The sequence below is a fragment of the Zalophus californianus genome, chromosome 6, assembly GCF_009762305.2.
Source record: "Zalophus californianus isolate mZalCal1 chromosome 6, mZalCal1.pri.v2, whole genome shotgun sequence".
Classification (NCBI taxonomy): domain Eukaryota; kingdom Metazoa; phylum Chordata; class Mammalia; order Carnivora; family Otariidae; genus Zalophus; species Zalophus californianus.
The window spans coordinates 39530027-39556558 of NC_045600.1; the positions used below are offsets into that span (position 1 = coordinate 39530027).

At 41.0% G+C, this 26532-nt stretch overlaps 2 protein-coding genes across 2 annotated transcripts; both read left to right on the forward strand.

Annotated features, from left to right (window-relative positions):
• The first annotated feature begins 8530 nt into the window (after positions 1-8530).
• DHRS7 (dehydrogenase/reductase 7) lies at positions 8531-26349 on the forward strand. The gene is made up of 7 exons (XM_027572222.2): positions 8531-8785; positions 13496-13648; positions 17263-17369; positions 18020-18259; positions 21228-21350; positions 22594-22809; positions 26124-26349. The coding sequence occupies exons 1-7, from the start codon at positions 8653-8655 to the stop codon at positions 26169-26171; spliced, it is 1020 nt and encodes a 339-aa protein (XP_027428023.1). The 5' UTR covers positions 8531-8652; the 3' UTR covers positions 26172-26349.
• LOC118357105 (ATP synthase subunit d, mitochondrial-like) lies at positions 20453-21114 on the forward strand. Its single transcript, XM_035728236.1, has one exon. It carries the CDS (start codon positions 20477-20479, stop codon positions 20960-20962), a length of 486 nt encoding a protein of 161 aa, XP_035584129.1. The 5' UTR covers positions 20453-20476; the 3' UTR covers positions 20963-21114.
• Positions 26350-26532: the final 183 nt, after the last annotated feature.

The following is a 26532-nucleotide window of genomic DNA, read 5'->3' on the forward strand; positions in this document are numbered from 1 at the left end:
TTTTTTTTTTTTTTTTTTTTTAAATATAAGTGGAGCCCAATGCGGGGCTTGAACTCACAATCCTGAGATCAAGACCTGAGTTGAGATCACGAGTCAGATGCTTAACCAGCTGAGCCACCCAGATTCCCCAAGTCGTAATATCTTTTAATGACTGTTTATTGTTTTCTTATCTTATAAGTCAAAATTCGGGCCAGATTTCAGTGGGTTTTAATGCTACTACTATGTCAGGTATAACAGTTGGCTGGCTGACTCCCAACCAACCACAATTTAATCTCCCTGACAGGAACATAACATTTTCATAGCAGGAGAACCGATCATTCATTACAGCTGACTAAACTCAGTTTACGTTTTGTCTCAAGAAGATAAAAGTTTACCCCAGGAGTTAGAATTAGCATGCACTTTAGAAGAACTGCAACTGGTAATGTTACAAAGAAAGCATTTACTTGAGTTTATTTTTGAGGTTGCCAGTCCCCACTTACTGTGATGAGAATTCATTTTCTCTCTCTCCCCTTTACCTTTTTGTCTCTCTGATATTTTCTTTCTTTGTTGTTAACATGTATGAGTTCGTTTTTTAAACTTATAATTCTCAAAACTGGAATATGAAGTCTTTTTTTGAGGAACTTTTTATCTGACCATATTACTAGGCATGGAGGAATATCCGGACAGCTCGGATGTCCTAGTTTCCTTTCGTTTTTCATTGAAATTAAGAAAAAATATCAAAACTCCTATTTTAGTCATCTTGTGCACAATTTGCTGAGTAATAGACATAGATAATCCAATAGAGGGCAGTGCTGACTTATTCATGGATGCCTTCACTAGAAGAAGCAAAATTTAGTGCAAATTAAAAGCCTTAAAAATTTTTTTAATTAAAGTAGAGTTAAGACACACTATTATATTAATTCCAAGCGTACAACATAGTGATTGGATCAATCTATCCCTTATGCTGTGCTCACCACAAGTGCAGCTGTCATCTGTCCCCATACAGTGCTATTACAGTATAATTGACTGTATTCCCTAACCTTTGCCTTTTATCCCATGACTTCTTCACTCCATAACTGGAAGTCTGTACCCCCCACGCCCCTTCACCTATTTTGTCCATCCTCTGCCACCCCGCCCCCACCACTGGCAACCACCACTTTGTTCTCTGTATTTATGTGTCTGTTTCTGCTTTTTGTTCTTTGTTTATTCATTTTTTATTTTAGTTTTTTTTTTTTTTTTTATTTTTTAAAGGAAGCCTCTGACAGACAATAAGTAGTTTTATCTACGATGCTTTGAATTCAGCAAAAGTGCCTTTGTTATAAAGGAGAAGCATGGTCATCAGCTTTGCTGTCTGAACACTCAAGTTTCTGGACTGCCCCAGCCTAGGTACTGATGAAAAGGTACCTTTCTGAGTGCTGAGCCAAGACTAAGGTAGGCTAGACACTGTGTCCCACTCTCCCAGGCCCAGTCCCCATCAATGTTCCTTTATAGACTTTGGCATGAGGCTTGTGCTGGGGAAGGTGGTTCAGAGTGTCAGTCATGCCTGTTGTCCCTAACTGGTCCTCAGGCTGGTCTCTGGCTCCTACGAAGAGAAGAGTTTGAGGCTGGTAGGATCTGGTGGGGTTAAACAAGGCTTTGTGCAACCAAGCCAAGAGAACAATACATAAGGCTTGGGGGAGGGAGGAGACTCTTTCCTCCTTTCCTTGGGAAACCAGTGACTACCCTACAGAATGGCAACCTTGGAGAAAGAAGCCTTGACACGGGACTTGATGTTCTTGCAATAGTGGGTGGAAGCAGTGAGGTTTCCACAGCTGATTCTGTAGGAGTCAGTCATGGACAAATGGGAGTAGAGACAAAAGATTAGAAGAGATGAGTTGAGGTTGTTGCTGACATTCTGCTTTGTAATGTCAAAGCATTACGTGTGAATTTCCTCTTTGGGCCCACTCAACTGTAGATGGGAGACATCATTTTTTTTTATAAGTACCTCATCATATTTTTTAAATTGAGATATAACTGACATATTAGTTTCAAGTGCACAACATAATGATTAGATATTTGTATGTATTGCAAAATGATCACTGAAGTAACCCTAGTTAACGTCTAACACCATATAAGGTTACAATTTTTTTTGTGTGGTAAGAACATTTAAGATCTACTCTCTTACCAACTTTCAAATACACAATACAGTATTATTAACTATAGTCACTATGCTATACGTTACAACTCCATAACATTTATATAACTGGAAGTTTGTACCTTTTGACTACTTGCACCCATTTTGCCCACCTCACACCCCATGCCTCTGGTATCACCAATCTGTTCTCTGTATCTATGAATTGGATTTTATTTTTTAAGATTTCACATATAAGTAAGATCACATGGTATTTGTCTTTCTCTGTCTTTTTTCACTTAGCTAACGTCCATGAGTTCCATCCATGTTGTCACAAATGGCAAGATTTCATTCTTTTTATGGCCAAATAATATTCCATTGTATGTGTATACCACATTTTCTTGATCCACTTATCCATCAATGGACACTTAGGTTGCTTCCCAGTCTTGGCTATTATAGATGATGCTGCAATGAACATGGGAATGCATGTATCTTTTCAAGTTAGTGGTTTTGTTTCCTTTGGATAAATACTCAGAAGTGGAATTGCTGGATGGTAAGGTAGTTCTATTTTTTTTTTAATGAATCTCCGTATTGTTTTCCACATTGGCTACACTGACTTACCTACAACCAACAGTGCACAAGGGTTTCCTTTTCTCTACATCCTTATCAACACTTGTTATTTTTGTGTTATTGATAATAGCCATTCTAATAGGTGTGAGGTGATAGCTCATTGTGGTTTGATTTGTATTTCCCTGATGATTAGTGATGTTATGCACTTTTTCATGTACTTGTTAGCCATCTCTCCGTCTTCTTTGGAAATGTCTATTCAGATCCTCTGCCCATTTTTAATTGGATTATTTGTTTTGTTTTGTTGCTATTGAGTTGTATGAGCTCTATATATTTTGGATATTGTCCCCTTATCAGACTTGGAGCAAATTACACCACTGATTTATCTGGTTCTTCAGCTTACAGATAGCAGATCATGGGACTTCTTGGTCTCTATAATTGTATGAGACAATTCCTATTAGTAGATCTGTTACACACACACCCATAATTTATTGGTTCTGTTTCTCTGGAGCCCTAACACACCCTTCTTTCTTAGCATATCAATTATACTTTTTAAAAAAGATTTCATTTATTTGAGAGAGGGAGAGAGAGAGAGCCTGAGCAGAGGCGGAGCGACAGAAGGAGAGGAAGAAGCAGACTCCCCACTTAGCAGGGAGCCCAATGCAGGACTCGATCCCAGGACCCTGAGATCATGACCTGAGCCAAAGGCAGCCACTCAACCAACTAAGCCACACAGGTGCCCTCAATTATACTTTTTTTAATTATGTTATGTTAATCACCATACATTACAGCATCAGTTTTTGATGTAGTGTTCCATGTTTGTTTGCATATAACACCCACTGCTCCATTCAGTACATGCCCTCTTTAACACCCATCACCAGGCTAACCCATCCCCCCACCCTCCTCCCCTCTAGAACCCTCAGTTTGTTTCTCAGAGTCCATAGTCACTACTTTTTTAAAACTTTTTTAAGTGGTTGCCCTAGAATTTGCAACAGACATTTATAATTAATCCAAATTTACTCTCAAATAACACTATTTTGCTTCACAGGTAGTGCAACCATCTTATAATACCAAATTATTCCTACTTTAAAATACAGATTTACAGGAAGTTGCAAGAACGGTACAGAGAGGTCCTGTGTACTCGTCACTCCATGTTCCCCACTGGTAACATTTGACATAATTTTAGGACAATAACAGAACCAGGAAATTGTTATTAGCACAATTCATAGACCTTATTAAAATTTCACCAGTTTCACATATATGTATCTGTGTGCATGTGTGTGTAGTTCTATGCAATTTTATCACATGTGTAGTGTTGAGTAACTACCACCACTGACTAGCACGTTTATTGCTCTATGTAAGGGGGAGTCTGAAATGAGGCATTTAATGAGAGAGAAGGGAGCAGGGAGAGAGACAGAGAAGGAGAGGGACAGAGAGAGGGAGAGAGAAGAGAATAATACAGTGAATTGTTCATGTCTAAGAGACTCAAGATAATGTGGAAATCAGCTATCTAAAGAGACAATCAATTCAATGATATGCAGAACTACATGTGGCCAACAGGGCAGTGAAATTTCCCTAGTGAGGAACCCCATAAGATTACTTAAGATAAGGAAATAATTTACACGAGACACAAGACTATCCAAGTAAGACCACGTCTGCCTGCAGAATATGAGAAGAGTGAACAATAACCCGAATGCTTCTATAATGAGTACAGGCAAACAGATGCAGAGGAATGCGGGAATGCTTCCCTTAGGCAGGGAATAGATCAAAGAGCACGTGTCCACCATGGCCAGGCTGTTAAGATTTCTGTACAGGGGCACTGTGGGCTTTTGGGGCCAGACAATTCTCTGATGGGTATGCCTTTATATGCGGCCCAGATTTTTAGCACTCCTGGCCCACGGCTGCCCGGCACTATGAAAACAAAGCATATCCAACAAATTTCCAAAAGTATCTATGGGTTGTGATAATAACCCCAATCAAATACCACAAAAGTCTTTCTCTTCTACAGGAAGAATATTCTTCTCCCTGGCTTCCTCCGTCCCTGTTTCTACTCACTGGGGCCTTCTTTTTGTTTTTTTCTCCAGAGACTGCCGATAATAGAGGCTCTGGATTTTTAAAGTTATTTTTATATGTGCTTTTATTATGGGAAGTGACAGTTTTCTTACACATGACTGCCTTCCATCCTGGCTGATCTACCCTGAGTAGGGCTGAGCCCATACCATCAAAAGTGACCATTACCAAAAGGAGGGAAGGGGGTACCATTCTATCACAGCTGAAATTTAAAACTAAGGGTACCAATTAGACAAAAGGCCTTGGTTGGGACTTTATTCAAAGCATTTTAATGACACTCAGGGAATATTGATTTGTTAAAATCTAGTAACTCTTTTTCTGTCAACTTAAGAACTTCAGGGAGGGGGCGCCTGGGTGGCTCAGTCGGTGAAGTGTCTGCCTTCGGTTCAGGTCATGATCTCAGGGTCCTGGGATCGAGTCCTGCATCGGGCTCCCTGCTAAGCAAGGAGTCTGCTTCTCCCTCTACACTCCCCTCCTGTTCATGCTCTCTCTCTCCCCCCTCTCAAATAAATAAACAAAACCGTCAAGGAGGTTTAACTTTCAAGGAAAGGAGAATGCAATTCAATGTGGGCTTATCGTTTGTTGTATTAACACTAAGCTAAGGACTGCAGACTTCAAAAGAAGCATTAGCTTTGCTACTTGATCTCAAGGAGCTTAAAGTTTCATTGGGGTAATAATATGTTAACCCTGAAAATAATTAGATATGTCAGATATAGTTCCCAACAGAAGTAATTATAAAAGAGATGAGACTAGAGAAGAGGTGATTATGGCTCCGGAGAGCCACAAACATCTTTCTGGAGAAGGATTGGGAGTGGGGAGCTGGGGTGGAGGTTTGCAATAGGATTGGAAAGGGAGAAGGTAGAGCTGTTAAGGAAACTTAATTATTACAAGTAATATTCTTCAATGCATTTCAAGACAAAAGAAAGGGGAAGCTTGGTATGCAGACTGGAAGATAAAACAATGAGGAGGGGAGCTGATGTCTCACTTTCATCAGTGTTTTAAAGTTATATTTGGCTGGGCGCCTGGGTGGCTCAGTTGGTTAAGCGACTGCCTTCGGCTCAGGTCATGATCCTGGAGTCCCTGGATCGAGTCCCGCATCGGGCTCCCTGCTCAGCAGGGAGTCTGCTTCTCCCTCTGACCCTCCCCCCTCTCATGTGCTTTCTCTCTCATTCTCTCTCTCTCAAATAAAGGAATAAAATCTTAAAAAAAAAAAAATAAAGTTATATTTGGCTTATGCCAAGGAACAGCCTTTGACATCAGAACATACAGGTACTCCAGGTATTACAGAGGATGGAAGTTGTATTGCATCAATGCTAGAATGTTCCCCATTAGACTCTCCATTGTTCTCAGTCATGACCTAATTTCTATGCACTTTAACTGGGTCCCTAAGAGGCTTGTGGATCAAAAACCTTCATTTTTAAATTCTTAATTTTTAACACACATAGGTATTTAGGAGGAAACAATGAAATGTTTTGAAGCTCATTTCTAGTGGAAATGAATCAAGAATAGCATCGACATTTTGTGCAATTATATCGACAAATTTGTGCTTTGATTATATTCTGTTTTTATTGTGTCGTTTACTTTGGGGGGTAAATCATGGCTTGGGAACACGGATGTTAAGCACCGAACTAAGATTTGTTTTGCCAAAACAGAGAGTCAGCTAAGAGTAAGTTTGTGTGCTGTCAGAAGCACATTGTGAGGTGTTGAAATAGAGCATATGGTGCTAGTCTTCTTCTCTAATTGTGAAGGACCCTGTCTCGAGGGACCATTGCCTTGGCTTGTGGGACTTGTGTGATAGCCACTTGACTTCAGCACCGTCCTGGCTTCATGAAAAGACACAGAGACGTGAGTACAGGGAGCAGCCGATGCTCTTTCCAAATGGGAATGAAGAAGGGGCTGAACGGAGAGTGTTTCCCTCCTTGACTCTGGCAGTTAAGTTTCTCTGTTCATCTGGAAATAATGTAGCTTATATTTGAATCCACTTTTTAAAACGTTTGTACTTTTATAAATGGTTGAAATTCTGTCCATTCCTGAACGGACGAATTCAGGAGAGGCCAGGGCTCCACTGTTCTGCCTATTGTGCCCCATGGGCCTCTGGGGAGTCCCTTCATTTATTCATCTTTTCTTTGTTTTGCACACTTTGGATCCAGTTTTGAAGAGGCAATCCTGACGGATGCTACTGTGACAAGAACTTGCTGAGTATCTTCACCAAAGGGGGCAGATTCTGAGGCTGGATTTTTCTCACTGGTGAACAGAACAAATGAGGACAATTAGGCACTGCAAAGATATTTGCTATAACAGTTGTTTTTCTGATCATAGTGACTGATTCTTTAAACATATAATTAAATTCCAAAATAAAGTATGCTTCTATTCAGGTAAAAGGAAATTCATGATGTTGAAATTTGTTATGTTAACCTGTTTTCATTTTCCAATGCAAGAATTGCTAGTGAAGAGAAATTACCCTGTGGTTTTATTACAGTTTGTGTTATTAGTCCCAGCTCTCCATAAAAACAGCTCTGTTCCCCCTTTTACCCTCCCCAGAGCTAGAGTTTCTGATGGAGAAGCCAGGTACACATCTATGGGATGGTCTGTCTTGGGACACTAAATCTAATTCAATCCTCACATTTTACAGAAACAGGCTCAGAGGAAACTCCTGGAATTTTATCAATGGAATGAGACGCAGTGTGGTATCTTTAAGCACCATAGTTTAAAAGTCATTTATCATCAGAAAAAGAAAACCCCTATTGCAAAGGTCACAAAGTAAAGAGGGCAACTCTTGAGCAGTATTATACCAAGTTGCAATTGAGGTAAACAGACGGTCAAAATCAAAGTTTAGCTAGTGTAGGTCTTCCTTGGAGAATCAGACCCATACCACAACAGTACCTGATGCATCACAACTGAAACATTCTTACTGCTCTCCGTGCAAGGGTAATTCTATAGGCCCAGAATATAGAAGTTTACGAACAAAGTCCCTGTCTTTCAGGCTGGGCTCTAAGAAGTGATCATTATAAAGGAAACAATAAATAACAATTTAAAATGACAATTCTCATAATTACAAAAGAATGAATATAATTACTGTGTATGAGCTACTGTGCCCTTCACAGGCATCTTCTTATTTAAACCTCCCCATTCTTTGTGGGTACCTAAAGATAAAGAAATAATTTACTCAGGTTGCTGAGGGCACACCAGCTAGGCTCAGGTCTCCAATCCTGCTCCTCGAGCTAGTACTCATGGACCATCTGGACTGAAACTGCACTTTCCCGTCCAGGAACCAGGCAAGTGTCTTTTGCAACTGCTCTCCAAATCTAAATCAACAAGGTGCTAACTCAGTCAGGGTTCATTGGGTGTGGGTGGGGGTGAGAGGATGGCGTGGGTGGAAAATTGATAGTTTGTTCCCTTCATTTAAAGAAGGAAAGAACGCGATCACAGGTCGGAATATCTGTGCTCTTCCTTTTGACACAACCTGAGCCTTGAAACTATATGCCCTCAAAACAACTGTTAAAAGAATTGTTCTTGATATGACAAACCTTGTGGCTACTGTACTAACAGCAGTCCCGCGAGTCCTAAAGTCCTCCATGCCTTCTGTCCCTACAGCACCCCTTCAATAGGCTCAGACGCAGGCGAACCGAGCGCACCAGTTGCGGGGTTCTGGACACTGAGCGCGGCGTGCGGGGGATTCCCAACATCCTCCACGCAGCCCAGGGGGCGGCTCTCGCCGCTGGGTGGTGGAGGCGGGGGTGGAGGGGAGGCGGTGCGAAACTGGGCGCGCCCGGGCCGCCCCTCCCGCCTGCCCACTATCTGGGCGGAGCCGGGGCCGGGAGGCTCTCCAGCCCTGGGGGAGGCGGCCGAGCTGAGTCCTGCGCGCTGCTCCGCGGCTCCGACGCGGTCGGTCTTTCCTCCCGCGAAGCCGGGCGCGCGCGGCCGCGATGAGCTGGGAGTTGCTGCTGTGGCTGCTGGCGCTGTGCGCGCTCCTCGCGGTCGTGGTGCAGCTGGTGCGCTTCCTGCGGGCGGATGGCGACCTGACCCTGCTGTGGGCCGAATGGCAGGGGCGACGCCCAGGTGAGGACCGGCAGCCGCGCCTCTGATGGGGAGGCCGGGCTCCGTGCGGCCGTGCCCGCTGTTGCCGCATTCCTCCGGGTGGCGTGGAGCCTCCGCGCCTTTCCCTGGGGCTGCCCGTGGGGGAGGAAAAAGCCGGGGCCAGTGAGGCTGTCCTGCTCCTTGGTCTCTGGTGGAGGTCAGCGGAGGACTTGCTCGCTTGCCAAACTAGGAGGGCCCTGGAATGGGCGGGGCGCCCTCGGGATTCTTACCCTGCCTCCCAGGGGTTCTGCTGCGGAGTCCTCGGAGGGCACCACTGGGACAAACAGTGCCCGTCCCCTGAGGTTGTAAGGAAGGCTCTTTTTCAGAACTGGAGCCCGGTTTATTTACTTTCAGAAGTTGTTCCCTCTTCCCGAGTGGTGAAATAAAAGGAGTGTCCAGACTTACCTCCCCACTCACGTCCTGGGAAAAAAGTATCACCATAGAAAGAACTGGATTTTGCCTGGGGCGAGATCATTACTGGCATACTGAGGGGCATTCTGCCTCTCCCACTTTCATCAGTACCCTGGTTAAAATTGGGTGGTCGTTTCCTAAACACGTTCTTTGTGCTCAAGCCATGTGACACGACCTCTAGCCTTTACAGACACTTACAAAGTAGGCGTTGTTAATCTTATTTGCCCGATAGGGAACCGGTGTGCAGACATTAAATGACCTACCCAGAGCTAGGCTTTGGATCCATAAGCGCTAGGGGAAGTGGGGTTTCCCTGGACCTAGTTTCCTGTGTGAAAATACCCAAAGCATGTGAGGAAGTTTACTTGGAAGTGAGAGCTAGCCGTGGAGAAGATAGACTCCGCTTTCCAAAAGGGCCTGGGAGGCAGGGCAGCCGTATGGCTCCCAGGGGTGTCAAAACTGGTCTTGAGGACCAAAGAAAAATCTTAGATGGTACAGTGTTTTGTATCCCTCCGAAGCTCAACCCTACTGCACAGAATCTTATTCCTTAATATTTTCATTTGTCTCGTTGCATTTTCTGGGGGATAACATCTGGAGTGCTGACATTATTGAGTTGGTGGGAAATACACCTCTGCAAGGTCAACGCTACAAAGCTATGGCAAATAGGTGACTGATTGTCAGACCTTCTCTGGATCAGTCCTTCTCTTGTCTGATGGCTGCCTTGTGGCTACTTTGTGGATATTTCCATTTGATCCTGAGTGCTTTTGTAGTTAACTTGGACTAGAGATTACCTAAAAATAGTTTTTTTTAATTTAATTCTGCAAAAGTTATTTGGTCCATTAGTTATGTCAAGTGCTGAAGAGGAAAAATGTTGACAGTGTCTCACAGCTAGTTAAAGTTATTATCTTGGGGGAGTTTTTAGGAAAAATCACGAGAAAGACCACTGGGGGTTGGGAGGGTGATAATAAAACAAAGTTAAAGCCACATGGAGATACACTCAGGTTCCTAGAACAGTTTAGACTGGAAAGACGGGCAGACTCTATTAAGGTAAAAAATAAATATATTTTATAAATAAGTAAATCCTCCTTGTCTTCTCCATAGGTTTATTATTTTTGTCACCTTAGAAAATAGACAATATACTCACATGCTACAAAACTCAATGACACAAAAAGATATGTGGTGAAAAGCTGCCCCAGCCACCAAGTATGCCTCTCTGGAGGCAACCAACATTTCCCACCTTTTATGTATCCTTCTAGAGAAATTCTATGTGTTTCTAAGGACATATATCACATGGTGAAATTGAAGGGCGACTAACTTTAGATACCGCACATAGATCCAGAAAAGTCCATGGCACAAGTCCAGAGGAGGAAGACTCCAGCAGCAGCACACCAGAAGAAAACTTGGGCTTTAGTTGGCAGTAACCGCCGTGTGAGTGGACTCTGAAATGACTGCCAGAAAAGATTCAGCAAGCCTGGGAGGCATGTAGTTTGTGAAGCAAACATGGCAGTCCACAACCGATGTCTTCTGAATGGCTGCTCGTATGTGTTGGCCTCTGTGCTGGACCCTGGGACACCCCAGTGGCTGAGCCAGCCATTGTCCAGACCCCACGGGAGTCCTGGATCCTTCTCTGGCCAGTTCTCTTCAGTAGAAGCATTGGCCAGCTAGAGTTTGTGCAGAGGGGTATGAGCCAAAGAGTGAGGAAACCTTAAGCCATGTCATATGAGGGAAGGTCACAGACTTTGGAGGTGTTTATTTAGCCTTAGAGAAGCAAGAGATGAGAGGATTTGGGGAAGACATGTAAGCTGTCTTCAAATACACAAGGCATTATCGTGTGTAAGCCAGGCTTGACTTTTCCTTTCTGTTGCCACGAGGCAGAGCTGCTGCCAACAGCTATGGAGCAGCAGAAGTTAAAGGTATATCACAGTGTAAGAAAGAATCCTTGACCGCTTGAATGATTAGACTAGTCCAAGGAAGGGGGGGTGCTTTGGAGAGATCTAGCTTCTGCATCCTGTGAGGGAATTAAGTAGACGTTCGACAACTTGAGGAGAGAATTCTCAAACAAAGCGCTGGGGGTTGAACTGTTGTGAAGTTTCCTTCCAACTCTTGAGAATCTGCTTTCAGAGACTCTGTAGGGGAGGCCTTTATGTCTGCTAGATTCTGTGGAATTGGTAAACAAAACTTGGTGCTAAATACCCAAGTTTTCTTCTCCAGGGTGGGAAGAAGGGGGCCAGAACTGCAGGTGTACTGAGGTAAGCATGAGCTTAGGGGTTTTCATCGTTGGTTTTAAGTCATATTTGCTTAGGGGTGTAAACATGAAGAAATTTTCGTGAGCTGTATACTAGTTAGTAAATAGTTACAATTATATTCACTCTGTAGTCTGAGTATTGCAGAACTTTGGAACAATGAGCTGTCGATGAGTGAATACATGATTATCTGAATATACATTCTGCTCTTCCTGATGGAGTCCTCTGTTGTGCATTTCCATAGAAGTACATCATATGATAGGAAGGCATTGTAGCCTAGAAGCAGTATTTGGGATGTTTCCCACCTTAGTTCAGACATGTACATGAAACCTCTTTCCTGAAGACAAGTTGTATTTTCTTGAATGGCTAAGAAACAGTTGGGTTTTAAAAGATTGATCATATTAAAATGTGGGCACCATAGGCTAGTGGTCAGAGTGTGGCTTTGGAGCTAGATGTACCTGGGCTTATATCCCAGTTCTGCTAGGGTTGTGGGGTGCTTACTCAACAGTTACTGATGGAGTCCTTTCTATATTCCGGTCTCTGTGCTAGGCACTGGACAGTGAACAAGGCAGATAGGGTCCCAGCCTTAAGGGAATTTATAGTCTAGTTCGGTAAATTAATGCCTGTAATCCTCAAGTGTTCTAATGAGATAATGTGTTTAAGCACGTAGGAAGTAATAAAAAATATTAAGCCATTACAGTTAGGAACCCCATTGCCCCTGGCTGGAGAAATTAGGACACACAAGTTAGTGGGTGAATATTCTCTGTGTTGCTGCTGAAAAGTCTATTTGTTAAACACTTTTAGCAATAAGTAGTTGACATTTTCTTAAGCACTGAGTATGTGTCAGACACTGCTCTGGATACTTATTTTAACTCATTTTTCTCAACAATGCTATGAGGGAGGTTTTATTATTAACCCAATTTTCCAGTTGTGGAACATTAAGGCACCAAGTTTTCACAGGGGGGCATTTCCTTGCTATGTGTGATGGAGCCAGGATTTGAACCCTGGCAGTCTCCAGAGCTCATACTATTACCCCCGACAGTTAGGTTTTAGAATGGTTTGACTAAAACAGTAAACTGATTTCCCAATTTTAATTTTTATGATCTCAAATCAGAAGTGTGTGTTGTGATTCCTTTTTTACTGTTTTTTTTTTTTTTTTAAAGATTTTATTTACTTATTTGAGAGAGAGAGAGAGTAAGCACGAGCAGGCGTAGGGCCAGAGTGACAAGCCAACTAACTCCTCATGAGCAGGGGGCGAGGGGAGCCTGATGTGGGGCTTGATCCCAGGACCCTGAGATTATGACCTGAGCTGAAGTCAGATGTTTAACTGAGCCACCCCGGGGCCCCTACTGTTTTTGATGAATAACACATATTTTAATAAAGAAAGCACACAGGAGTGTTGTACCACAGTGACTCTCTAGGAATTCAGATAGATGGTGGCTATCATGTCTTATAGTGCAAGTGAGTTTTTATTGGAGAAAAGGAGAACCAATCACTCCTCATTGCTTTAGTGTTGTAACATTTTTACAGTTTTTTTTGTTTTTAAGATTTTATTTATCTATTTGAGAGAGAGAGAGCGAGAGCAGGGGCTGGGGACGGGGGCAGAGGGAGAGAGCTGAGCAGGCAGCCTGATGCGGGGCTCCATCCCAGGACCCTGGGATCATGACCTGAGCTGAAGTCAGACGCTTAACCAACTGAGCCACCCAGGCGTCCTTTTATTCACACTTTTTTAAAAAAATTAGGTAGGAGGTGTTTCTGAGGATATTTAAAAAATTTTTAAATCACTTTATTGAGGTATGATTAGCATGTTAAAAAAACCATACATATTTAATGTATACAACTCAGTGAGTTTGAGTTAAGTGTATATGTGAGAGCATCACCAGAATCAAGGCCATAAATACAAGATATTGAAAATTTTAAACTCTACACATGATGTCTTCATATTTAGTGGTATGGTTTAAGACTATCTTTTTGGTAATCTTTAATTACGGGTGTAATCCATAGCTTATTTCCTGCTCACTCCACACTTGTTTCCCACTAGAATGGGAGCTGACTGATATGGTGGTATGGGTGACTGGAGCATCGAGTGGGATCGGCGAGGAGCTGGCTTGCCAGCTGTCTAAACTGGGAGTCTCCCTTGTGCTGTCAGCCAGAAGAGTGCAGGAGCTGGAAAGGGTGAAAACAAGGTGCCTTGGTGAGTAAATCTAAAATGACCGCAGTGCTTCCTAGAAATAAACCAGAATCCAAATTCAAATACAATTTTGAGAATTTTAGAGGGAAGCATAGGATTTTCCCGGGCAGTCCGCTCTGGTTCCAAATGTTCCAAGTGCTCAGATCCCAATCCTCTTCCTTTGGGCATCTCTTCATTAGCTGCCCTTGGCTTATTCTTCTTTTTCTGATGCCTTTCTAATGCACTTTTTTTTTTTAAGTTTTAGTTTTATTTCCAGCCAGTTAACATACAGTGTAATATTAGTTTCAGGTGTACAATATAGTGGTTCAATGCTTCCTTACATCCCCTGGTGCTCATCGGGATAAGTGTACTTAATCCCATCACCTATTTCAACCCCTCCCCCAGCCACCTCCTCTCTGGTAACCATCAGTTTGTTGTCTAGAGTTCAGAGTCTGTTTCCTGGTTTGTCTTTCTCTCTCTATTTTTTCCCCTTGCTTGTTTGTTTCTTAAATTCCTCATATGAGTGAAATGTGGTATTTGTCTTTCTCTGACTGACTTACCTCGCTTAGCATTATACTCTCTAGCTCCATCCATGTCTTTGCAAATGACAAGATTTCATTCTTTTTAATGGCTGAGTAGTATTCCATTAATGGCTGAGATAGACATATATATATATCACATCTTCTTGATCCATTCATCAATCACTGGACACAGGTTGCTTCCATATATTGGCTATTGTAAATAATGCTGCTATAAACTTAGGGGTGCATGTATCCCTCTGAATTAGCGTTTTTGTATTCTTTGGTTAAATACCCAGTAGTGCAATGACTGGATTGAAGGTAGTTCTATTTTTAACTTTTTGAGGAACCTTCACACTGTTTTCCACAGTGGCTGCACCAGTTTGCATTCCCACCAACAGTGCACGAGTATCCTTTTTTCTCCATATCCTCACCAATATGTGTTGTTTCTTGTGTTGTTGATTTTAGCCATTCTGACAGGTGTGAGGTGATATCTCATTGTAGTTTTGATTTGCATTTCCCTCATGATAAGTGATCATGAGCATCTTTTCATGTGTCTGTTGGCTATCTGAATGTTTTCTTTGGAGAAATGTCTGTTCATCTTTTTCTGCCCATTTTTTTTTTAGGTTTCTATTTAAACTCCAGTTAGTTAACATGCAGTGTATTACTAGTTTCAGGTGTATAATTTACTGATTCAACACTTATATATACTTGGAGCTCATTACAGAACATGCCCTCCTTAATCCCCATCACCTATTCAACTCCCCCCCCCCCTTACCTCACTTCTGGTGGCCGTCAATTTGTTCTCTATAGTTAAAATTCTGCTTCTTGGTTTGCCTCTCTCTCTTTTTTCCCTATACCTGTTTCTTCGTGCTCACTTCAGCAGCACATATACCAAAATTGTTTTTTCTTAAATTCCACATATGAGTGAAATTATGTGGTATTTGTCCCTCTCTGACCGACTTCACTTAGCATAATACTCTAGCTCCACCCACGTCATAGCAAATTCGGCCCATTTTTAAATTGGGTTGTTTTTGGGGGGGTTGAGTTTTTGTAAGTTGTTTATATATTTTGGATACTAGGCTTTTATTGGAAATGTCATTTACAAATATCTTCTCCCATCCAGTATGTTGCCTTTTAGTTTTGTTGATTGTTTTCTTGGCTGTGCAGAAGCTTTTTATTTTGATGTAGGCCCAATAGCTTCTATTTCCCTTGCCTCCGGAGACATAGCTAGGAAAAAGTTACTACAGCTAATGTCAAAGAAGTTACTGCCTGTGTTCCTTATTAGGATTTTTTTTTTTTCTTTTTTAAGTAGGCTGCACGCCCAGCCTGGAGCCCAGCATGGGGCTTGAACTCAAGCAACCCTGAGATCAAGACCTGAGCTGAGATCAAGAGTTGGATGCTTAGCCAACTAAGCCACCCAGGCACCCCTTCCTTCTAGGATTTTGATGGTTTCCTGTCTCACATTTAGGTCTTTAATCCATTTTGAATTTATTTTTGTATATGGTCTAAGAAAGTAGTCCAGGTTTCATTCTTCTGCATGCTACTGTCCAGTTTTCCCCAGACCATTTGTTGAAGATTGTTGTCTTTTTCCCATTGGACATTCTTTCCTGCTTTGCAAAAGATCAATTGACCATATAATTGTGGGGTTATTTCTGGATGTTCTGTTCTGCTCCATTGATCCATGTGTGCCTTTCTACTTTTCTTTTGCACTGACTCTAGGTATTAGGGAGTGACCACCAATTCTTTTAGATGCTGGTGGGTTTTCAGTGACCACGTATCTTATATTTTTGTCTTAGAGAAAGAACGGTTTGGTTGTTATGGCATACATGTATGTAACCATAGAAGTTTAATGATGATCCTTCATTTTGCTAACATGTCAGATATTAAAGTCATATGGGATGCTATAAAATTTTTGTTATAAAAATGAAAGAATGGGAATTGAATTAGGTTTTAAAATGCAGCTTGAGGTAATATTCATATTCATATTAGAGCAACAGTGCTAATTTTTAATTTTTTTGGCCTGGGTTTTGGTGTAGTTATGTTCACATGAAAGCAGTCCTAAGTAATGAAGTGATTATTTCTCATGGGACATTTAGTACCTAAAATGAGATAATTTTGCGTTTGCAAGCAGACCATTTTTTTGGTCATCTCTCTACCTGTCATTCTTTAAACATTAACCACCCAAAAAAGGGAAGCCCGTAGCCAAGGCCAGAAGGACTCTTTCAGGACATCACTCACAGAGGCCTCTTGTGTTTTGCACGGGGACACTCCCTCCAGTGGTTGTTCCTCCTGTGGAGACTTGCAAGTCCTGTACTGGCAGAAACGAACCATGTCAGCATTTCTTGGCTGGAGTGAGGCTGATTGTTTTCCTTTCTTCTGTCATTGGTGCAGGCATTTCCATCTCTTTAAACAGTTCATGTTTCACAGTTTAGACTTTGCCTGTAAAACTTTTCTACCTCTTTTATTTTTCTCTCCTTGCTTGTTTTTCGTATTGGCATTACTTTCAGGGTTAGAGCCTTATTCTTCTGATGAACACTAATAGAAAGGGCCAGTCTAGCTCCCCGTGTTTCTTGATTGGGAATTTCAGGATTGTGTCCTTTTGCTTGTTTGCTTCCTGGAATCGTTTTCTCTGGAAGGAAGCTTCTATGTGTCATATGATTGGGGAACTCTGAATGTTTTACTAGTATAAAGCATTAATTGTTTTTATTTTTTAATGTATGTAAAAGAGCAACTATATTTTGTGCACCTATCATTAAGACAGATGTTCCTCTGTTCTTCTAAAGAAATAGCTCTAAAATTTCTGTTTTGTTTTTTTTTAGCTTGTAGCGTAATCTTGATTTCTTTTAGAGTCTGTTCCAATGTTACATTGTATATATTCACATTGAAGAGAGCCATCCTTCTTCCTGTGGACCCAGCCAGCATTTTGTCTGATAAGATGTTGCCTCATTACCACCAGTCCTCTTGGTCGCTGAGAGAGATTCTTCCACAAGTTCCCCCAGAAATGAGTTTGTTGCCAAGTCCAGTTGTAGGGTGGGTGTTAAACTTAATGCAAGTAGCAAGAAGCCTGATTGAACTATCTCATGACTTCTGTACTAATTTTTAAATGTCTTTATCTAGAGAATGGCAATTTAAAAGAAAAAGATATACTTGTTTTGCCGCTTGACCTGACTGACAGAAGTTCCCACGAAGCAGCTACCAAAGTGGTTCTCCAGGAGTTTGGTAAAGTAAGGAGCCATTTTGAATCAATAAGTCTTGCTTTGATACAGCTACGAAAGAGAGTCCCATCTTTGTGCGATCACTGAAAGGGCTTTAGGTAAATGGGTCCGTGTAGTGAGATCAGTGCCCACGAGTCTCTTATACTTGAACTCTTGGGGTTATGTAGTTTGTACTTTCCATACCTTAACAAGTACTAATTCCTTGATGTGGAACAAAAGAAGGTAAAAATTCACTGTGCCTTTTATTTTTGTGACAAGTCACTTAAGATGGAAGTTAATTCCACAGGTGAATTCTGGTTTGCATTTTCTCTCTTTATTGCTGACTTCTGGAAATTCACCATTCCATTGATTTTTTTCTTTTAAAGATTTTATTTATTTATTTGAGAGAGAGAATGAGATAGAGAGAGAGCATGAGAGGGGAGAGGGTCAGAGGGAGAAGCAGACTCCCTACTGAGCAGGGAGCCTGACGTGGGACTCGATCCCAGGACTCCAGGATCATGACCCGAGCCGAAGGCAGTCGCTTAACCAACTGAGCCACCCAGGCGCCCTCCATTGATTTTTTTCAAGTTAACGATAAAACCAACCATCCCTAAGAGTTGCATCAATCCATTTACAAGTCATCCCCAAAGTGCCCGTTTTCTGATTTTTTTTTTAACTAGATCGACATTCTGGTCAACAATGCTGGAAGATCCCAGCGTTCTCTGTGCGTGGACACCAGCCTGGATGTCTTCAAGGAGCTCATAGAACTTAACTACTTAGGGACGGTGTCCTTGACAATGTGTGTTCTGCCTCACATGATCGAGAGGAAGCAAGGAAAGATTGTTATTGTGAATAGCCTCCTGGGTATCTTGGCTGTGCCCCTTTCTAGTGGATATTGTGCCAGCAAACATGCTCTGCGGGTAAGGCTGCTCAAACTCAACTCTGATGGTACTGATCTAAATATGTATATGGGGGATATGACCATCACTGCCAGAGGTCATGGGAACTGGGCAGTGATGTAGGGAGACAGCAAAAGAGACCCAAGGAGACCTTTGGTAGAGGACATCCCCAGAAGATGCTAAAAAAGACTGGAATCTCACAGGCCTCTTCCTAATTCAGCAAACATGTATTGAGTATCTACACTGTGCCATGCCATGCACTGCAACAGATCTTGGGGGTATAAAGATAAGAAATGGTCCCTACCCTCAAGGAGTGTCTAGTCTAGTCAACCTGTCACCCTTACCCTCATCTCTACCATATCTTCGTGGCAAATTTGGGGTCTACCCCTCATTTCTTCCACAGACACTTGAGGTTGTACTTGTCATGCTCATTCTGTGGCTTCTTTTTCCTTCCCCGTTGTGGTTCGTATTTGTTTTACCTGGTCTAAATATATATGCATGTCAGAAATAGGAGCTCCCCACTGGATGAATAGCCCTGGGCTTCATATCCCTACTGGGACTATGCTTGACTCTATTGACCGTGCCTTCACTGAAAGAAGAAAAGCTAGTCATGGCAGAGGCTAGAAGAAATGCTTGATTTGGGTTGCATAAGTTACTAGATGTAAATATTGAAAAGAAATGAAGTTTTAATGTTGGCTTGAGTAGATATGAAGAAATACTATTAAACTGTAACGTGGAACAGATTAGATCCTAAGGCCAATAGGAGACACATAATTTATAATTAATGCTGTTGAACGTCAATGTAAGTAGAATGTTGCACCGTTGGGATAATGAGATGCAACAGCTAGCTGAATGGTCCTCACAGTTTCATGAAGATCTGAAGCTGGTTCTTCAGGGGATCCTCTTTCTGCTGGGGAGAGCAGACAGTTGCAGAGTGGTGACCCGGATGCGACACTGATGATGTCCCCATAAGTGGGGCTGGGGTAGTAGTCACTTCCTGCAGAGCAGTTGGGAAAATCTCAGGCAGGCAGGTGAAGGAAGGCTGTCAAGTTTCTCATGACATGCAGAGTGCTTTCAATAAAACAACCTGAGTTATCTGGCCTGCCTTCCAGGACTCACTGTTTTATTACTGGATTTGATCCTCTGATACAGTGTGGCAGGTTGAGACTCCGGTTAGTTAAACCAGTAGCTGAACCCTGGGACTAGGAAGCACTTTTCGAAGAACGCTTCTTCCCTGATTCCCAACAAACTCTAGAGTGAATTTGTTTATCATTGAAAAGTTCACACTCCATACCAGATGTGATTTCAGACGAGGGGATGTATTAGCATCTGATGGATTGGCTCTCATGGTGTCCTCATCGTGTTTTGCTATAGAGAGGCAAAAGGTTAAGGGTATGAGAATCCTTGAATTTACAAAGCCTTTTTTCCTGTCCATCTGAGTCAGTCACTTTATTAATCTCTGACAGTGTGAACCCTCCCCACCCCTGTTTATTAGTGGTCAGCATTAGGAGCTGGTAACTGTTTAATGTTGGACCGTGAATGAACACACTCGGGGTTAGCTATTTAGACTCTTCCTTCAGTGGTTAACTCAGCTTATACCAATGTAGTCTTGGAACATTTCCTAACTTAGAAAAGAGATGAGGGGGGAAGTAGATGTTTGTTCCCTATTTGGTTTAGAAATGGCCAATATCTTTAAGTCTAGAAGGTCTAGCTTGTTTTTACAAAAGCCATCAAAGTAAGCAGTCGTATTACTTTTTTTAACCAGCCATGTAGTTTCTTGCTAACCCTAAAAATAAATGTTTGCTGAAATGAATTGTCTGTTAAAATAGTAATGTAAATAGAAAACATTGAGTTCTTCCTCTCTGATCATTTCCGTTAAGTATTACCAACCCCTCTCGCTCCCTCTGGAGCCAGCACTGGCACTTTAGACCACTTGGAGGGATAAAAGAGGCCCAACCTCAGTGATTCTCAATGGAGAACACGCACCTCTTTTGGAGTGGGGAGCTGGGGACTGGTGTGAGGAGGGTGTGTTGGAATAATCTCCAGGGAGAGTTTTTCACTTGTCTAGCACCTACCATAAAAAAATCACTGATGGCATGAGCCACCACTGCTAAAAGGGGTGAACTATTCCTACCGGAAGATGATGATGCCTGAGGATGCCTGTTCTAGATTGCCTCCAGTCTTAACAATTAAAAATGTTTAATAAGGAGGCCACCAGGGTCGGTGAAGGATCTCAAGATGTCTGTGCGAAAACTTGCTCTAAAAACCATTGACTGGGTAGCTTTTGGGAAGATCATACCCCGAAACCAGAAGGCCATTGCTAACTCCCTGAAATCCTGGCATGAGACACTTACCTCCAGATTGGCTACTCTCCCTGAGAAACCACCTGCTATCGACTGGGCTTACTACAAGGCCAATGTGGCAAAGGCTGGTTTGGTAGATGACTTTGAGAAGAAGTTTAATGCCCTGAAGGTTCCTGTGCCAGAGGATAAATATACTGTTCAGGTGGATGCTGAAGAAAAAGAAGATGTGAAAAGTTGTGCCGAGTTTTTGTCTCTCTCAAAGACCAGGATTGAGGAATATGAAAAAGAGCTGGAGAAGATGAGGAACATAATTCCATTTGATCAGATGACCATTGAGGACCTGAATGAAGTCTTCCCAGAAACCAGATTAGACAAGAAGAAGTATCCCTATTGGCCTCACAAGCCAATTGAGAATTTATAAACTTGAGTTGAGGAGAAAGCTTTGGCCCTCGTATTGTAAATGTTGGACATTAAAAATACTGATACGGTGAAAAAAAAATGTTTAATAAGCTTGCCCAGTTATATTTCCCATCCTTTACTTGGCATTTCAAAACATATTTTGATTATGTGCCACTATTGTCCCCCATGAAAAGTTGAAGAAAAGTAATTTCGTGCTAAGAGCAAATATGAGATATGTGTATTTAATTTTATTTGTTGCTTTTTTTTTTTTTTTTTTTGCCTATTAGGGTTTTTTTAATTGCCTCCGAACTGAACTTGCTGCATACCCAGGTATAGTAGTTTCTAACATTTGTCCAGGACCTGTGCAATCAAATATTGTGAAGAATTCCCTAACCGAAGAAGTCCAAAAGGTAAAAATGTCTAGTTTGAGAATAATTTGAATGCCTTAGTAGTTATATATTGGTATTGTATCACTATGTCTCAGGGTTTAGAATTTTTTCTAACATGTTAGAATAACATGTTACCATGTTATGAATTATTTACAAAACTTCCCTCATGGCACTGGGAACACTGTTAAGGTTAGCTGAAGGTGCTTTGGCATTCAGTTTTAATAAAGGCTAAAGAAATTGAGAAAACACTGGTTATAAGTAATCCACTATTATTTGGGCTGTCAGTATTCTTAAAGCCCAGCTTCTGTCAATTCACAAATTATAGCAACATTGAAAGATTCTGTGTGGCTGAATTTTAGTACTTTACATCTTACTGGGATTTTCAAGAGGGGCTGTGGTGAAGGAGCTTAGGAAAAGCCTTGCCGAAGTGAGATAATTCTAGGTTAGCTTCACCTGTGCTCCCGTCAGCTCATGGATTACACATAGTGAGTTACCCAGTGGATGACAGATGTCCTGTGAAGAATCCAGTCTCACTCAATTATCCAAAATCCCACTAAAGCCCATGAAATTTTCCTTCTTCTCCATGAGGATCAATTTCTACTGAGACATAAATCTATTTCTGCTTGTATGTAAAAGTTTACAGATACCATTTATATTTTCACATTTTCTGTGGAGGCTCTAGGGTAAAACAGTGAGCATGCTATTCTAGGAATCACGTGACTTGGACTGTAGAACTGGTTACTGCTAATGATCTTTGTGAGCACAGCTGAGTCACTACCTTTCTGGGCCTGTTTGTTTATTTGTAGAATGGTAGGGGGTTAACTAGATGAGCAGTACCAGGTTTGTTCACTACCAGAAACTGCTTTTATCTTCTTCCTCCATTTTATCCCCATGGAGTCTACATCTTCTAGAACTTCTCCTGCTAAATGGATTAGTAATTTGTTTAAAAACTTTTGTTGCTAAAATGACATATAATTATCAGTAAATACATTAAAGGTGATCTAAGGAAAAAGCAAAGAACCTTCATCTTTTGTTGAGCCTGCACAATCTTATCTGGTAAGCGTATGATTTCTCTTAGGCTTTTGGAAATACTACAGATAGCTTATAGACACCTATTAGTAACTATGGGGATACAAAAGGTCATGAGGTCCCCAGAGGTCACTCCACTAGATGACCTCTACGTCCTTTCCAGCTTAAAAGTTCTCTTAAATCACTTGGATAAATACTCAGCATTCACTTAATTATTTTTTTAACGTTTTCTCAGACTTTAGGCGTTGATACAGTCCAGTCCCACAAGATGGCGACCAGTCGTTGTGTGCGGCTGATGTTAATCAGCATGGCCAATGATTTGAAAGAAGTTTGGATCTCGGATCACCCTTTTTTGTTAGTAACATATTTTTGGCAATATATGCCAACCTGGGCCTGGTGGCTAACCAACAAATTAGGGAAGAGAAGAATTGAGAACTTTAAGAATGGTTTGGTAAGACCCATTTATGCACTTCTTAATATATATCAGTCTTGTAGGAAAGTATGAAATCTTCTAGTACTTGAAAACTTTTCTTACTAACCCTCCACCAACCTCATGATATAAATACAAAAGAGAAAAAAAGAATTGTGTTCCCCATGCATATCTGTTGGTTTACTATAAATTACCACTGGTCTTGGAGAAAGAAGTTTCTCCAAGGTAAAATCAAATCAAGGATTGCCATTTTCTCTTCTGCACTTCCTGATTGATCAGTGTATGGGTCAAAATACTCTTTTTCCACTGCTTTTCACCACAAGTTCCTACCTGGTATGGTCTCCTTGGGTTGATACCTGACCTCCCCTCCCATTTCTCCCCAGGATGAGGTATATCTCAGCCCCATGCTTAACTCTGTCAAAGACTTATCATGCTGTTAAAACTCATGCACATTCTCTGTGTAGTGCTGGTTCCTTTGGCCTCATTCTGGAAGCACTGTGCACATATGATATGTGCCAAAAGCCCATGTCTGAAAACATATGGTGATTATTCATTCTTTTGGCACTCATTCTTATAGAAAAGTGAGGTATATTATGAGATATTTCTGAGAAAATTGTGACCATCTGTAATGTATAAAGATCACAGAAAATGTAATGAGTAAAAGCCAAAAATTATTGATATGATAATGCAAAAAAAGGCCATTTCTGTGGATGGTTTTTATTGTTAAAGCATTTTTTCAATGACTACTACCTTCTTTTAGAAATAAGGTAGCAGGGATTGATCTATAAAGAGAATTATTCAGTGGAAGCATACTATATGTATCATTATATAACCTACCACTATTTAAGCAATCCACAGTTTGTTAGGTACTTAATTTGTTCCCAGTTTTTGCAGGACAGTGAACATGAATCTGTAAAAAAAAGCAAACAACCAAAATGATTAAAGAGATTTAAAGGTTATAAAACTAACATGATGCACTAAACAAGTCCCAAGCTTGAAAAACCCTGAAGGAGGCTATTCATTGGCTACCAAGTTGTAATGTGGACGATTTATATGTGTTTTGGTAATGTTGGGATGTAGTAGTGTGGGATGGTTCCAAAGGTAGAGCTTCATCAAAGATTTGCATCTGAATTTTAAACTCGGAGGATAGCTGATAGAGTGGTATTGTGTCCAGTGATGGATAAGTGTTGAGAAAGAAAGGGCTCCATACTAGGGAGGTGACATAGCGTCCTGGTTAAGAGCATGGAGCCTTGGGCGCCTGGGTGGCTCAGTTGGTTAAGCGACTGCCTTCGGCTCAGGTCATGATCCCGGAGTCCTGGGATCGAGTCCCACGTTAGGCTCCCAGCTCAGTGGGGAGTCTGCTTCTCCCTCTGACTCTCTCCCCTCTCATGCTGTTTCTCGCTCGCTCTCTAATAAATAAATAAATAAAATCTTTAAAAAGAAAAAAAATGATTAAAAAAAAAAAAAAGCATGGAACCTCGTATCAGGTTCCCTGGGTTGAAATCCCAGCTCTATCCTGTGACCTCATCCCTCAATCTCAGGCAGATTTTTCTCTGTAAGTCAATCTCCCCATCTACAAAATGGAGATTAATGATGCACTTAGTCATAGGATTGTCATGGGGAGTAAGTGAGTGAGTATATGGAAAACTCTTAAAACATGTCTTGGAGTGTTATGCTTTTTAATTATTAGCTCTTAATGCTTTTGTTTGGATGGTAGCAGGATATTTAGCTAACAGATAAAGATGAAAGAGTTCAGCAATAGGGTGGAGAGAGAATACATTATAGAAGTGGTTGGGTTCAAAGAAAGAAGGGACCAGGGGCTAGAGTTCCGGTGCCACTAAAGCAGTTGTGCTTTTTGGAATGTCCACAAACGTTATTTTGTTTTGTTTATAGATTATCTAACTGTAAAATATAAACATTACTCAGTAAATCAAGCATTTGATTACATCTAGTTTCTCCTAAAATGATGGCCCTTCTCTTCCAACTACCATCTTTAATATATTGCTTATTACATGGTCTTTTTTTTTCTTAAAGATTTTATTTATTTGAGAGAGAGAACATGAGCAGAGGGGAGGGACAGAGGGAGAGAAGCAGGCTCCCCACTGAGCAAGGAGCCTGATATGGGGCTTGATTCCAGGACCTTGAGATCATGACCTGAGCCAAAGGCAGATACTTAACCAACCAAGCCACCCAGGTGCCCCCGCTTTTACATGGTCTTATTGCTAATCACTTTCTTATGATAAACTGGGCATCCTTTCATTTCCCAAGAACATTTCTGAGATAAAATACCTCATTCTTTATGCAAAACCACATGAACTGAAGAAATTGTTCCTCAATTTTTTTACTCCGTTTTCTCCTCCCTGCTTTTTTCTCCCATTATTTTCAATTATATATCTATGTGTGTATAGATATATCCATCTCCTCATTGAAATTTACTTATAAGGCATCTACGTTAAGATAATGCCAATATAGCTTATCAAGCTAAATGTACCTATTGATAATACTTGAATTTATTTCTGTTGTTTAGGCTAGGAACATTATATCTGGAACTTTGTTTTTATGAATATATATTATTTTTCAGGATCAAGAACAATAGCTGCACTGAATTGTGTTCTTTATTATTTTGTCTTAGTGCACATTCTTAGAAGTGGTAAATGCGTATCTTCCCAAATGAAATGTCACATCTTAAGGATTATCGAGTTGCCTTGGTTTACGCTTTAAGCGATGTACTAGAAGTTCACAAATCACTTTAGAATTATCTGTCAGATACTTCAATTCTAAATACCCTGACCTATTCTTTTTATTTATTTATTTTGTTTTTCTAAGGATTTATTTTATTATTATTATTTTTGAGAGAAAAAAAGGGAGAGAATCTCAAGCAGACCCCTGCTGAATGTGGCCCCAATGTGGGGCTTGATCTCACAACCCTGAGATCATAACTTGAGCTGAAATCAAGAGTTGGAGGCTTAACTGACTAAGCTACCCAGTTCCCTAATTCTTTGTATTTATTATAGGCATAATATGCTGGTCCAGAAGAGTAATAGTAGAAATGTCAGCATTTAAGAAATGCTGTGGGCAGATGCTAATCAATGATATTTATATCTGATAGAGGGACATAATGATGCTGAGTCCTACAGAGATATTTTTGTGTAGATCTAGAATTCTAGCTATGACTTTTATTCTAATTTAAGCATTTGCCCAGGTTTTATAAGGATTCTTAATGGTGAGGAATCATAATGATATAGCTCCTGAAAACAGAAGGAATTTGTAGGAAAAAAATAAACTAGGGTAACTATAAGGAGGGTCTGATTCATGTTACTGTCACTTTATTACAGGATGCAGATGTCTCTTACTTTAGAACCTGGAAGACAAAACATGACTGAAGGAGGAGTACTTGTATTTTTTAAGCCATGGAGGTAGAAATGAAAACAGCAACCTTCTTATACACTGAAGACTAACTTCTGATTTTACTTTTCAGTAGATACAACTTTTCTTTGAACATGTAAGAATTAATAAAAGATTCTCATGAATCATGCAATAAAGATATTAATACATACTGCATTCTTGGATAAAAAAAGCATTTTTTGTATTTTTTAAATTAATTTCAGAGGTAGAGTTTAGTGATTCATCAGTTGCATATAACACCCAGTGCTAATTACATCAAGTGCCCTCCTTAATGCCCATCACCCAGTTACCCCTTCCCTCTACCCACCTCCCCTCCAGCAAGAAAGCATTTTGAAATAC